We start from the raw sequence: 13,253 nt of genomic DNA, 5'->3' as shown, positions 1-13,253 counted from the left end.
CACAGAACACACTGATGGAAAGATGATAAGTGGAAAAGATCTGAAGAATGTTCTTGGTGGATATAATGGACATATTACTGATTTCCACTGTTAAATAAAGATGCAACCTGTAGGTGCTGAGGATTTGGAGTCCTTTAAAGGTATCTTTGATGGTGCTGGTAGCTGAGTAATAAATGTTAAGTAATGCATAATGTAACACTTTGCTTTTGCCACTGAGTAATTCATAAAATTATGTAATTACTTCCTGAATGATTAATGCATGATGAGTAATTGATTACAGTTTTCAAATAACTTGCCCAACATGGTTCCCATAGGCATCCATAAATAAACCCAGAATAAATAAAGGTTGACACAGGGGCCCTCTGGGCCTACAATGCAGGCTGATGCTTTGCTTCAGTGGTGAACATTTCTTACAAATGTGCTTTGATATGTAGTATTGCCTGGTTTTACTTTTCCAGCCTTGGCCTTGTCCATTCCCACAGAGTCCAGCATGCCCTGTACTCCTGCTCATGTTATCCCTGGCCTTTTTATGTCTTCCATCTTCTCCTTTCACCCTGGTGTATGTTTCCAACACCTGACATTACATGCTGTACCGGTACATGTTGCTGTTTTTGGTACCTTACAATATGTTGGCTACAGAGACTGGTTGGATGAAGTGAGCTGTTCAGATTACTATGCCTTACTTTTAAATTCATTCATTATTTTTTTTTTCTCTATGTCCTCCTGTATTTGAATAGAATGTAAATGTCTTCCAGAGATGCTGACACTCCTTACTGAAGTTCATCCATGCTGTCGCCCTTTACTATTGAAAGTTTAATGTGATAGCAGCTTGTTTGGCTAGTTTGTCCACTCTTTCACTACCCAGAGTGCCACATGAGCGGGAACCCACATGTACCTGACCTGAGTGCCTTAATACTCTTAAAGATGTTGCCGCTATTTTGACTAGTAAGTCAACTGAACTTCCAGTAACCATACAGGAATAATGGGCCATATCACAGCTGCACAAAACGCCTTTTCATTTACTGCCAAGTCTCTTGCTGCCACATCTCCTGCCCAGTCAAAACCTGACTTTGGTGTTTGCTCTCTTTCCCAAGGCCTGTAGCACTTTTTTGGTTGCCTATCTCGGTGACCTCTCAAATTCATCCCACTGACTAAGCTGTTTTCTGTTTAAACACAGTGGCATTTCTCCTGTCTCAACTTGTAGGGCACATACAAGTGAAGTTCTTACTACGAGCCCAGGCCTAGAAAAGAGGTTTTTGTTCTTTATTTATAATAGTGAAATGCCACGGGGTATTGTAGTGAATTTTTATGTCCTTGTTATCAGTCTTGATAGATGGAGACATGTTTTAAAACTGAATTTCCAGAGCTGATTGTTAAGACTGTTTTAAGGCCCATGTGATTAATACTGTATGTTCCACTTCATTCTTTAATGATCATTCCATGCTTTCATTTACATAAGATGACATGATTCAAAGTCTCCAGTGTTTGCAGTCACCACTTTTCTACTCGGATGTATTCCACTGATTAATATAATTTGGTATGTCTAATCCTACTGATCTGACACTCTTGTTTTCTGTTTATTGACACCTGCTGTGCCTTCTGTGACACTAGCACTGAAACACCTATGCATCTGTTTTGGGCTTGCAGAAAGTCAAAGGTTTGAGTTACCTAAACATGCTTAGCAACCAAACAGGACAGGATCAGACTCCAGTGAACAGTCAGGACTGCAGAAAGAATCATTGGTACCAGCCTGCCCTCCATGGAGGACCTCTACACCTCATGAGTCAAGAGGAGGGCAGAGAAGATCTCTGCAGACCCCTCACACCCTGGGCACAAACTGTTTGAACTCCTCCCCTCTGGACAGTGCTACAGGTCACTGTGTGCCAAGACAACCAGGCACAAGGACAGTTTCTTCCCCCTGGCCGTCACTCTGATAAACACTTAACCCAGGACTGTATAACAGAACGACAACCCTCAGTGCAATACCTTGAAAATATACCTTTGTATATATCTATCTGAAAACCTGCCTCTAAACTGTCTCTATATATTTCTATATTTAGAAGTACTTTATTTTTATTTTCCTAATGGACATTCCATTTCTTTTTTGTTCTCTCAGTCTTGTTTTCTCTTCTACTCGTTGCCTCACAGAAAAACTGTACCAGAGTCAAATTCCTCATGTGTCCAACACACCTGGCCAGTAAAGCTGATTCTTATTCTGATGTGTCCAACACACCTGGCCAGTAAAGCTGATTCTGATTCTGATGTGTCCAACACACCTGGCCAGTAAAGCTGATTCTGATTCTGGTGTGTCAAACACACCTGGCCAGTAAAGCTGATTCGGATCCAGACTCAGAGAATAGCCTACGGAATAAAACATTTTAACCAATAAGTAAAAAGTCAAAATAGTGAGCTTTTAAAAATTCTAAAATGTTATTATTCTTACAGTTTTTATTTTATATCTCACAGTCATTACTTGCCATCATTTTTATTTTCATTTCTTTTTTTAAATATTTTTATCTTGGCTTCACTTTATCATGTAGGCGGAAGTAGGCTTCCATATTTAAACTATGTGTGTTAACCTAGCCAGTTTATGATATTACTTTTTTCTTAGCTACCCTTTTGTCTTTAGCCGTTTATTTTGTATTTTATTGGTATTATTGTGTGTGTCCCTTGGATATAAATTCGTACATTGTACGTCATTTAATAAAGAATAACATAAAACAAGATGCCTTCCGCGCGTCCTCGCTGCTCTCTCTCTCTCTTTGCCGCTGCCGTAGGAGCGATAAAGTGATTATCTCATACCGACAAAGTTACATATCCTGGTCAGAAAATGACACATTCAAGCCGCTTTACACAGAACTCAATACTATATCTTTGCAAACACACTGAGCTGGTTTTCACCGGCCGAGGACGGACGCAGCTCCTCGGAGGAGGAGGAGCCAACGGCGTGTTTCCGCTCCGAGCAGGCCGACAGAGGTAACACGGCGATCGGTGCAGCCCTGCTGAGAATTACTGAACAGTGGCGGAACAGTCGTCTCATACCGAGGGACGGTGTCAGAGTACACATCATTTAATCACCGGGGATCCGTGGGTTTCCCTATCAGTGCAACAAGAAGACGAAGAAAGGGTGGCAGCTGGACTGTCAGCAATGGAAGCCGAGTTTCGGGAAATCGATGAAAACGGGCGCTGGAACGCCATTTACCAGGTAGGACCTGTCGACAAATTAAGGTGGAAAGGGCTGTCGGCGAGGCTGTCACTTTTAGGCCAGATGAGAGGCACCACAGGGCTGACGCATTTCTTTAGTCCTCAGCCCTCTTTAGTTCACTTCGTTTTCCGCCTGCTCGGACCAATCCGATGATTGATGTGTGTGGGTCCCACAGCAGCACAGCCCATCACCGAACGGCACATTTCATCCACACTACACCGTTTATACTGTACACGGAGGCTAGTGCACGTGTGTGGACAGTCGTATTTCAGCCTTCAGTAGTGATAGAGGAAGTGGTAGATCTAGTACTTCACAGTTACTTAGCCCGATACTCTACTCTATTACAAGTAAAGATCTAATGAATGTCCATTATTTTTAGATGAGCTGTTCTATAAAATGTCAGATGATGGTGGCAGATGTTCATCACAGATTCCTAAATTCCAGGTGACTGCTTGAGATCATGTCTTGTGCTTGACCAGGTCTAAAAAACGGTTGTTTTCAGCTTTTGTTTTATATTGTGAACTGAATATCTGGGAGCTCTACTGTCATAGAAGATGAAGAAAGTATTCACCTTTGAAAAGCTGGAGCCATGATATGTTTGGCATTTTATGTGCAAAGTCACTTAATCTATAACAAAGCATCATGTTTTCTAAGCTCTTCATATGATTTCTGTGAAAAAAATGTCTCAAATGTAAAATAAGTAATAAATATAGTGGAGTAATAAGCTTAGTACAACATCCATCCATCCTTTTTTTTCCGAGATTGGGTTGCCGTGGTAGTCCAGATGTCTCTCTCCTCAGCAACGTTTTCCAGCTCTTCTGGTGGGATTCCGAGGCCTTCCCAGGCCAGATGAGATATTTAATCTCCCCAGTGTGTTCTGGGTCTGCCACAAGACCTCCAAAGGGAGGCGCCCTGGAATTGCCACCTTAGTGTGGTGGAGAGGTTTGTGTGTCCCAATGATCCTGGGAGCTGTGTTCTCCAGGGCATTAGCCCCTGTTTGGGTCTCCAAAGGCAAATTGGTCCCAGGGCAGGGACCAGAGTAAGTGTGATTTACAAACCCTGATGAAAAAGGCCACTTTGAGTTGTGCTTCCTTCCCGGATTAGGGAACCTGGGGCACCCTGCTAGAGCTGGACCTGGGAGGGGAGCTCGCAGGGGAGCGTCTGGTGGCCGGGCCTTGACCCATAGGGTCCGGTTGGGCACAGCCCCAAGAAATGACATGGAGCCACTGCCCTCTGGACCCACCACCTGCAGGGAAAGGAACCAGGGTCGGGTACAATGCAAGTCGGGCACTTGGATTACAATATTTTCTTCTGAATTATAGTGGAACAGAACTACAGTATTAAGTAGCAAAAAATACCATAATGTCCACTTAAGTGTAGTACTTGGGTAAATGTACTTAGTGACTTTGCCCTGTTGCCATTCAGTCACCTTAGATTAACTTCTTTTTAATGTTGTGCAAAACATGTATTAATTACAGCTCACTGTCAGTCTGTTTATACAGACCTCTGGTGTAACACACAACTAGGACACTTTTACTGAGTTCTCATGTAATATGTACAGTCACAGAACTAGACAGGTGGAGAATTTGTCTTCAGAATGAAATAGAGGAAGAATCCCCCCCACCCCCCCCTTTCAAGGTTTATTACACCTGCTTAGATTCTGCATATAACAGCTGTGGAGACATTCATGTTGCATCAGACCTTTAACAAGACGTAAATGTGATATTAATGTAATGCTGTTCTTTAAATTTTGTCACAGGAGATCCGCCAGCAGTCCTGTGAACTCCCTTGCAAAGTTGCCAAATCACCAGAAAACAAGACTCGGAATCGTTACAGAGACGTTAGCCCATGTAAGTTTCTTTTTTTCCTTCCTCAGTGCACGTCACAGAACAGTGTTATACATTTATACAGCTTGACCTCAGGCACAAGTATCATAATTATCATCTGAAATGACACGATGTTAGTATTACACAACAGGCATGGCATCGCCTCGCTGCAGATGGACCGAGGTAAGAAAGGATTGTTCGTCAGATCCTTGTTATTAATGTGCAAATATAAAGGGGTCAGAATGGCAACAGTGCGTATAGGTAAAAGCCAGTAAAGGCCTGCAGCACATCAGACTGACAGCATCATAATCATCTCAGTAAACCCCATTCTCTACACTGGTGTTTATGTAGTCTCTGCCATGCACATTATTGTATGTTCATTTATACAGGACCTTGTACATTAATCAACATCTACGTCTAACAACATGGTTGTAAATGTGCCGGGGTTAGCCCAGCAGCTAATTTGCACCCATATTCCTGACATGGCACTGACAAATGATAAAAAGCATTAGTACATAATAAAGCTGAAAAACGACTAGAGGAGGTGAATTACAACAGCTTGTCAGAACAGTCATCAACCAGCAACACAGTCAGACAAGGATAAACCACCTCAAATGCTCTGGAAACGTTTCTAAGACATAAATACAGTTTTTTAAAATCATTTATTTTATTGTTGACACACTGCATTTGACTACTGATGTGTCTGCATATAAGAAATAACTAATGCAGTTCAGTGTTTGCAGTTAATTATTATTGAAAAAAGTGTTTTTTGGTAACAAAATCGCACAGCTGAACTATGTGGTTTCCCCTTCTTCACACTGAATAAGCTATGCAAATTGTACAGACTGGGTTGTAAACAGTTACTGTATATGCCATCAGGCATGGGTTTTTTTGCATTCAGTTTTGACAAGATGTGAAATCAGTAACTTGAAACTTGTTGAGGCTGCTTACTTTTTAACTAAAACGTTCTTTCACTGGATATCAGGAAATGTTGACACCTCAACATTAAAGCCAACAGCTCCCAGCCATGTTTTGTTCAGAGACAGTCGCACCATGTGTTCTCAGCAGCTGTCTGAGGGTTGCATTTACGCTCCCTGGGGGTTGTGCCACATTAAAAACACACAGGCGTACAGTATTTACATGATTCTTTCTTGGCTACTCCTCAGTTGACCACAGCAGAATCCACCTGCAGCTGGGTACGAATGACTACATCAACGCCAGCCTAATCACAGTAGAGGAGGCAAAGAGGAACTACATCCTTACTCAGGTAAGTCGCCTCTGGAAATAGGTTTCCTCAGCTGCGTTCCGACAGTGAAGATCCTCTGCTAGACAGTGCTGTTTATATGATATTGAACATTGTTGTTGTGAAGAACAATGGGGGAAGTATATTACAAGCATTAGCAGAGTTTGACTAGGCTAGGTGAGGGTGTAACTACCCGTGCCGTGATGCTCTATACATATTTATATACCCATCCAGCAAAAAACATGACACTGAAATTAACTGTGCTTGTCACGCTAACCAAAACATGTAGGTTTCTGCTTTATTTTCTAGTAAATCCTACTTAAAATAACATTTAATTTCCTGGATAGCCACATTATAAGTGTGTGTGATGATTTATGTGAGATTCCTCTCAGATCTAAGTGGCCAGATTAAACTGGGTTCTACTAATGTAAATCAGTAATGTGGTAAGGCAGCAGGTCATTTTAAGTCCTCCTCTTTAGGGAGTGTATATCCAGTTGCCAGTTTATTGGGTGAACATAGCCAAAACTAATGCAGTGTAATGTCATGTTGAACTGTACTGTGTGTACTGTTTCTGTTATGTAGCCTACCCTCATTGATATTAGGAGGTGCACAAAGTAATCCCTCAATTTAAGCTTATTGTCCTTGTCTGTGGCAATTGTCAGATAAGTATGTTACACATTAACACAACACAGATGAGCATACCCAGCCCATGCAGACATCACACAATACACCATCATTCACATTCAAGACTTGTTTAGGAAATTTGACCTGGAGGGTATGAAAGTTCAGTTCCTCTGGTGTGGACATGCACTTATATCGACACCACAGACACAGGGGGGAACAGGCAAACTCCACACACAAAGGCACCGCGTCGGCCCGGGCTCGAACCCGGTACCTTTATTATAATGGAGATTAACAAAACAAAAATTCACAAATCATTTTTATCAGCCATTCATATCTCGTCTGGATCTTGGACAGTAAGAGGACAATACTGAGAGAAGCTGTAGTGAGTAAGTCGGAGACAAACAGGAGCTGAAGTTTAGAGATCAGTGTGTGTTGGGCAGGAAGCAGTCTGCTTTAAAACCAGCACGATCAACACAATCAAACGCCTTGCCAAAAAAGATCTTTAAATAGATGTGCACACTTTGGACTGGTACTGTAGTTAGACTAAAAATAAAACCCACTGTTCTCACAGCTTCACTGTCATTCTTTTTTTAGGGACCCCTTCCAAATACATGTGGCCACTTCTGGGAAATGGTGTGGGAGCAGAGGAACCGCGGTGTCGTGATGCTATCTGTAAGCAGTGGTTTCTGTCTTTCTTCACAGTGTCTGACAGCGCTCGTCAGTACCCTCACTGCTTTTCTCCTTTTGTTGTACTGTGCACCGTTCTTCGATTGTAGGTTAAATGTGCCCAGTACTGGCCGCCCAGAGAGGAGAAAGATGCCATCTTTGAGGATAGCAATTTCAAGCTTACCCTCATATCAGAAGACATCAAGTCTTACTACACAGTTCGTCAGCTCGAGTTGGAAAATCTGTCTGTGAGTTTTCCGTCTCTGTTGTTTTTGTTTCTGTGTGTGTACAAGTACACGCTGTCTCAGATTAGGACTGCAGTTTATTAATACTTGGTGTATGTGAGTCCCTGTTTCTTCTTTGGTCTTTTAACTCTTCCCTTGCGTCTTTAAATGTTCCTGTGCAGACCCAAGAGACTCGTGAGATTTTACACTTTCACTACACCACCTGGCCTGACTTTGGCGTACCAGAGTCCCCTGCCTCCTTCCTTAACTTCCTGTTCAAGGTGCGAGAGTCGGGTTGTCTGAATTTGGACCAGGGACCAGTGGTGGTGCACTGCAGTGCTGGCATCGGCCGCTCTGGGACCTTCTGCCTTGTCGACACCTGCCTCTTACTGGTTTGTACAGTGCACCACTATTGAAAGTCAGACTTTACTCTTTTGTACCTTTTTCAATGATATTGTACAGGAAGTTAGCTCACACCTACCTCAAAGTGCAGCGGTAGAATACAACTAAATTCATTTACCATTGTTACAAGCAGTCAGCAGTCTGAGTCTAGAACTCAACAACACTCTTGAAAATGTATTCAGAAGCTAAGATTTGACTTCTCAGTTAAGGTTGTTATGTACTGAATGTTTTCTGTTGTTACACGTAGATGTCCATCCGTAAGGACCCGTCTTCAGTGCGTATTCGTGATGTGCTGCTGGAGATGCGGCGCTATCGAATGGGTTTGATTCAGACAGCAGATCAGCTTCGCTTCTCCTACCTTGCTGTCATTGAAGGTGCCAAGTACATCAAGGGAGACACATCTGTGCAGGCAAGTCGTTCCTCTCTCTTCTGCTCTGTGTCCATTTCACATGGTCTATATTCTTTCAGTAGTAAGAAAGTGCCTATGCACAATTAGCTACATGTGCTGTGACAAAGAAAAACACTAAACAACTAAACAGTTTGTCTTTATTTACTATCCAGTATTTCTGCATATACTCAAAGGATTTATTTTTTTGAAGGAGTCATGGAAAGAGCTCTCAAATGAGGAAGATGATCCTCCAGAGTTCACCCCTCCTCCTCCTCTTCCTCCTCCCAGAGACCCTCACAACGGCAAAGTTGAGCCATCGTTCTTCCCTGAAAATGATGAGATCATCTGTAACATGCAGAGCCGCAGTCTGGGGTAATCATCAGAACCATGTTCTCAAAAGATTTAGTTTCAGTTTGTCATTAGTTTAGACTGTTTTGGCAGCTTATCAACTATTTGTAAAGTCATCACTAAGTGCTTGTGTCATGTGCCGTTTGTTAAGGGCAGAAAAAGCAGTTAAATGGAGGACAGGCAGTACAGTTCCATTTTTTCAGAGCTTTTAAGTGTTGGCAGAGACACTACAGAAACAGTTTGGGTTCAGCCACTGCGAGCCCTGTTCATTAGTCTGATATGTTTACAACATTGGTATATTTGTTTACGTACCACACAGAGCCGTTGATTTAAGTCTGCGTACGCGGCATGTGCTGTTTTGCGTGCCAAATCAAAATGATGCGGAATCAACCAGTCAGTTGCACTAAATCAGTGCATGTAAATCAAACATCTGTGGTGCTGTCCAGCCACAAGCAGACAACCATGCAAACCCAGTCAGTCTAACATGACGCTGTACCATTTGAGGTACGTTGTGTTATTTTTGTGAAATGTAAATTAAAACCTTCCCAGTTTACATCGGTATTAAACAGCATCTTGTCAAGTGCTGGGTCAGATGTTGACCATATTCCATTTGATCTTTTCTCAGCATCTAGCATTAGTGAGCTAACGACAGTTTTGTCAGCTGGTCCACTTCGCTTGAGTCGGCTCTGTCACTTTTACACTTAGCAGCTACTGGATGATGATACTTAAAGCAACTATTTTAATTTCATAATCCCATTATAACACGTTATAAAAGTTTGAATGTTCAAGAGCCGGTGCCACTGGTTTCAGGACTGCTTGTTAAGGAGAAATCCTTTCCAAACTGCCCCTGGGAACATTAATACTCTACTAAGTTTACATTCTTATATTCTTTACTCATTCAGGTCCTCACAAGAGAGAGCATTGCGACAGAGGAACATCGCTGCCCCCCAGCCTCCTCCTGATGGTGCTGACCAGCTGGACGGCCACATGGGAGAGCTAACGTCCAAACCCCAGCAGCAGCAGCAGCAGGAGCAGCACGAGGCCCAGGGGCAGGAGGCGTCTGAGGCAGTGGAGCAACCAAAAGAAAGCTCTCCTGTGCCGGGGACTTGGTCCCCTCTTCTAACCAAAGTGTGCCTGTGCACTGCGCTGGCTCTCAGTGCTTACGCCTGTTATCGAGCCTGTTTCCACTGATGTCTGACCTGTCTTCGTCTGCCTGTTTGTTGCCCCCCATCTTTCCACTGATATTGCAAAGTGGACTATGCTGGCAAATCGGCCTGCTTTGACTCTGGGTTTACTCTGCGAGCGAGTGGATTATTTGGACTTCAGATTCAAGTTCTTTCGTTTAATATTACAAATGCAGTGCGAGGGGTTGGCCGGCTGCCACTCCTTGATACCCTTCCAAACCTTCGTTCACTCTGTCATCTCGAATGCTCAGGGCCTCAGTTTTTCAGGTGTCACATCCCAAATACGCATGCTGACTTCAACAATGACTCAACACAGTGTATTATGTATCAGTGTCAGTAGAGGAAAGGGGTTTGTTTTAGCTTGTCTGTTCTGTGAACCAGGATGAATGACTTGTCAGCCAATTATACGCGTCTCCTCTCTCTCTAATTTTTTTTTTTTTTTTACCAAATGACACTTGTATGTGTTCTTCCATTTCATTCTGTACTTCACATTTCTCTTGATTACACCAATGGATCAGAAATCGAAGAGCCAGATTTTTGACCAGCCTGTCCAAAAACATGCCAGTAAAGAAGAAACTTTTTTATATTTGAATTTTTATTCTTTTGTCAATATTCCAACAATAAAGTTAAGTGTGTGAAAGTAAGAGGGAAGCAACCCTGTGCCCACCAGATAGGAGATGTGTACCGGGGTGGGTTGTTATCTGTCCTCACTCGCGGCCTGTGTTTGGCTGCATGAGTGCATACAGTATGTGTGTATATACATTTTGCGTGAGTTGTGCTTATTGGAGCTTTTTACTGATGCTTGAGTTAAATCTACTCAGTGAGAAATAGTAATATAACATTTCCAGTACATCAGATGTGAGATATGTAGAGTGGGTTGCCTCGTGATGACTGATTCCCCCGGCGTTTTCTGTCCCTGGTAGCTCAGCAGTGGCACTGAGAAAAACAATATGGTGCTCAGACATCTTGTTCTCAACATCCTTGGCATTCTCAAATTGACATTGGAAACATTTTGGGACTTTTTTAAGGTTCTACACACAGGACTTTATTTACCTTTTGGGAGAAAAAAGTTTCAGTCACATGGATAAAAATGTGTTGAGGCCTTTCATGGCTCAAGAGAATGTGTAACATAACGTGAATGCAGCTGGTACATGTTGTAAAGTCTGTGTGTCAGTCAGCGGTGTTATGCACAACAATCCCACCTTAAAGAAATGAGACATAACACCCAACCTTTTCCGCCAGCAATATAAATACTTCATCAAACTCCGAGTTTGAACAGGGAAGCAGGGATTTTGAACAAACCAAAAATCAAACACCAGCACAGGGATGAAAACCTTACACTGTAGTGATGATCCATTGTGTCATAGTGTGGCCATGAGCCAGCAATATTTTTTTATAGTTAAGCTGCTAGCGTTCAGTTTACCTTTGACTCAACAAAGTTCAGCACTTGAGTCTGACAGCTGTACCTTTCTTTAGAATGTATAAATGTCCTATCCAAGGACACATCCTTATTTTTTAGATATATATTTTTTTCAAATCATGTTTCAGTATGCTGTTGTTTTTGTTTTTTGTTTTTTCCAGCTTTAGCAAGGGATTCAGTCTCAGCACCTGTGCTGCCATTGCACCAGGTTTCCCTGTTTTTCAAAAACATGTATTTTTAAACATTTTTACCTTTTGTTGTTTTCCCTTTTAAATAAAAGCAGGTCTACTGTTGATTTGTTCTGATTGTCAGAACAGATTTACGTCTGTAACCTCATCATCTGTCTTACTTTTGAACGATGACAATAGTAATAAAAGGGCACACGTTATCTCATTGTCAGGTCAGTATGAACAGAAAAGGCTGATGTGTCTTATTGAATCAGACTTACTGTGTTTTGACTCGAACAGTACAAAGTAAATCCACTGTGTGACAGAAGAACCAGACAGTTTGGACCCAACAATGTGGTGACAGGTTGACAAGAGCATTTTACATCCCAACACACTACTATTACAGATGCAACATAAATAAATCAATTTGAAAAGGAAAGAGAGATTTTACATGTACATACTCCTGCATACACCTTTAGACAGATAAAAGGGGCTGAGGCGAAAACACTGGCTCAAGTGCTTTATGCACCTGCTGTCAATAAACTAGCTTATTAAGACCTTAATGAAGGAGCTGGTGAACTGTCGAGTCAAAGAGCACACAGTGTACAGGTAGGTCACAGTGCATGTGGGCACGAGTTAAACCTGTATTAAAAGATTTCTCCTGGGTTCATTTGTTTAAGTGATTAAAAGTTCCACTAGTGGTAAAACAGTAGCTCCCCGTGAATGGAAGTTTCTCTGATTCTTACAAAAGCCATTGCTAAAGGGTTTTATGAATTAACTCAGCGGTTACATGTGTTAGGAAGTTGTTTATAAATTGGTTCTAGTCCAGTGTCTGCACTCTTTTTGTAGAAACAAAGTGGTCAAGCGGTTTAACCACTCAAAAATTATTTCTGATGGTTTAAAACTGATCTGTAAAATGTGTAAAACATAAAAATGTTTTAATAAGAATGAATAAAATCGCATTATAAAGGGAGCTGAATGATCTCGGGGAATCTTTCAACAGGAATGTGTTTTTTCACTCTTACTGTGTACTTTCCATTTCCTTTATTATGTTGTAGAAGTAAAGGAGGAGGACTGATGATTCTCTGCTTTCAGAAGGGAAATGACGTGCTTTAAAACACCACAAGGTGGCTCTGTGGGACTGTGACACTCACTGGCTCCTGGCTGCGTCTCTCAGTTTTAATCCAGCCCACTATTTCCTGTTTTCTGTGGTACATGGGCTTGCTCATCACATATGCTTTATTTACACTGAAGGGGAGCAGTTAGTATCCCAACATTTGCTGAACATACACTGCCTACAGTTTTTAAGGTGACAGTGATACTTCGTGTCATGAATATTGCTCTAATTTTATTCAAATTCTAATTGCTTCCATTTATATAGAGTATTTATCATAAAAATATTCTTAGCCTTCCAAAACAAGTCTCCCATTTAATCTGACCAGTCTTACCACAGACATTTCTGCTTGTTTCTCAACAGTTTGTTGTGAAAACACATCCAGTTCATTTTTAATACACACATTCACACAATTTGAAGGGTGATATCAAAAGTGTTCCAC

At 41.9% G+C, this 13,253-nt stretch overlaps 1 protein-coding gene across 1 annotated transcript; it reads left to right on the top strand.

Annotated features, from left to right (window-relative positions):
- Nucleotides 1–2,677: 2,677 nt before the first annotated feature.
- Nucleotides 2,678–12,664, top strand: ptpn1 (protein tyrosine phosphatase non-receptor type 1). Its single transcript, XM_020617822.1, has 9 exons — nucleotides 2,678–3,205; nucleotides 4,965–5,055; nucleotides 6,198–6,298; nucleotides 7,493–7,570; nucleotides 7,675–7,812; nucleotides 7,971–8,180; nucleotides 8,438–8,599; nucleotides 8,790–8,950; nucleotides 9,829–12,664. Exons 1-9 carry the CDS (start codon nucleotides 3,149–3,151, stop codon nucleotides 10,115–10,117), a joined length of 1,287 nt encoding a protein of 428 aa, XP_020473478.1. The 5' UTR covers nucleotides 2,678–3,148; the 3' UTR covers nucleotides 10,118–12,664.
- The last annotated feature ends 589 nt before the right edge of the window (nucleotides 12,665–13,253 follow it).

The sequence above is a fragment of the Monopterus albus genome, unplaced genomic scaffold (assembly GCF_001952655.1).
Source record: "Monopterus albus unplaced genomic scaffold, M_albus_1.0 scaffold194.1, whole genome shotgun sequence".
NCBI classification, from domain to species: domain Eukaryota; kingdom Metazoa; phylum Chordata; class Actinopteri; order Synbranchiformes; family Synbranchidae; genus Monopterus; species Monopterus albus.
The sequence above is the reverse complement of the archived record's forward strand: the minus strand, read 5'-3'. Positions and strand labels throughout refer to the sequence as shown.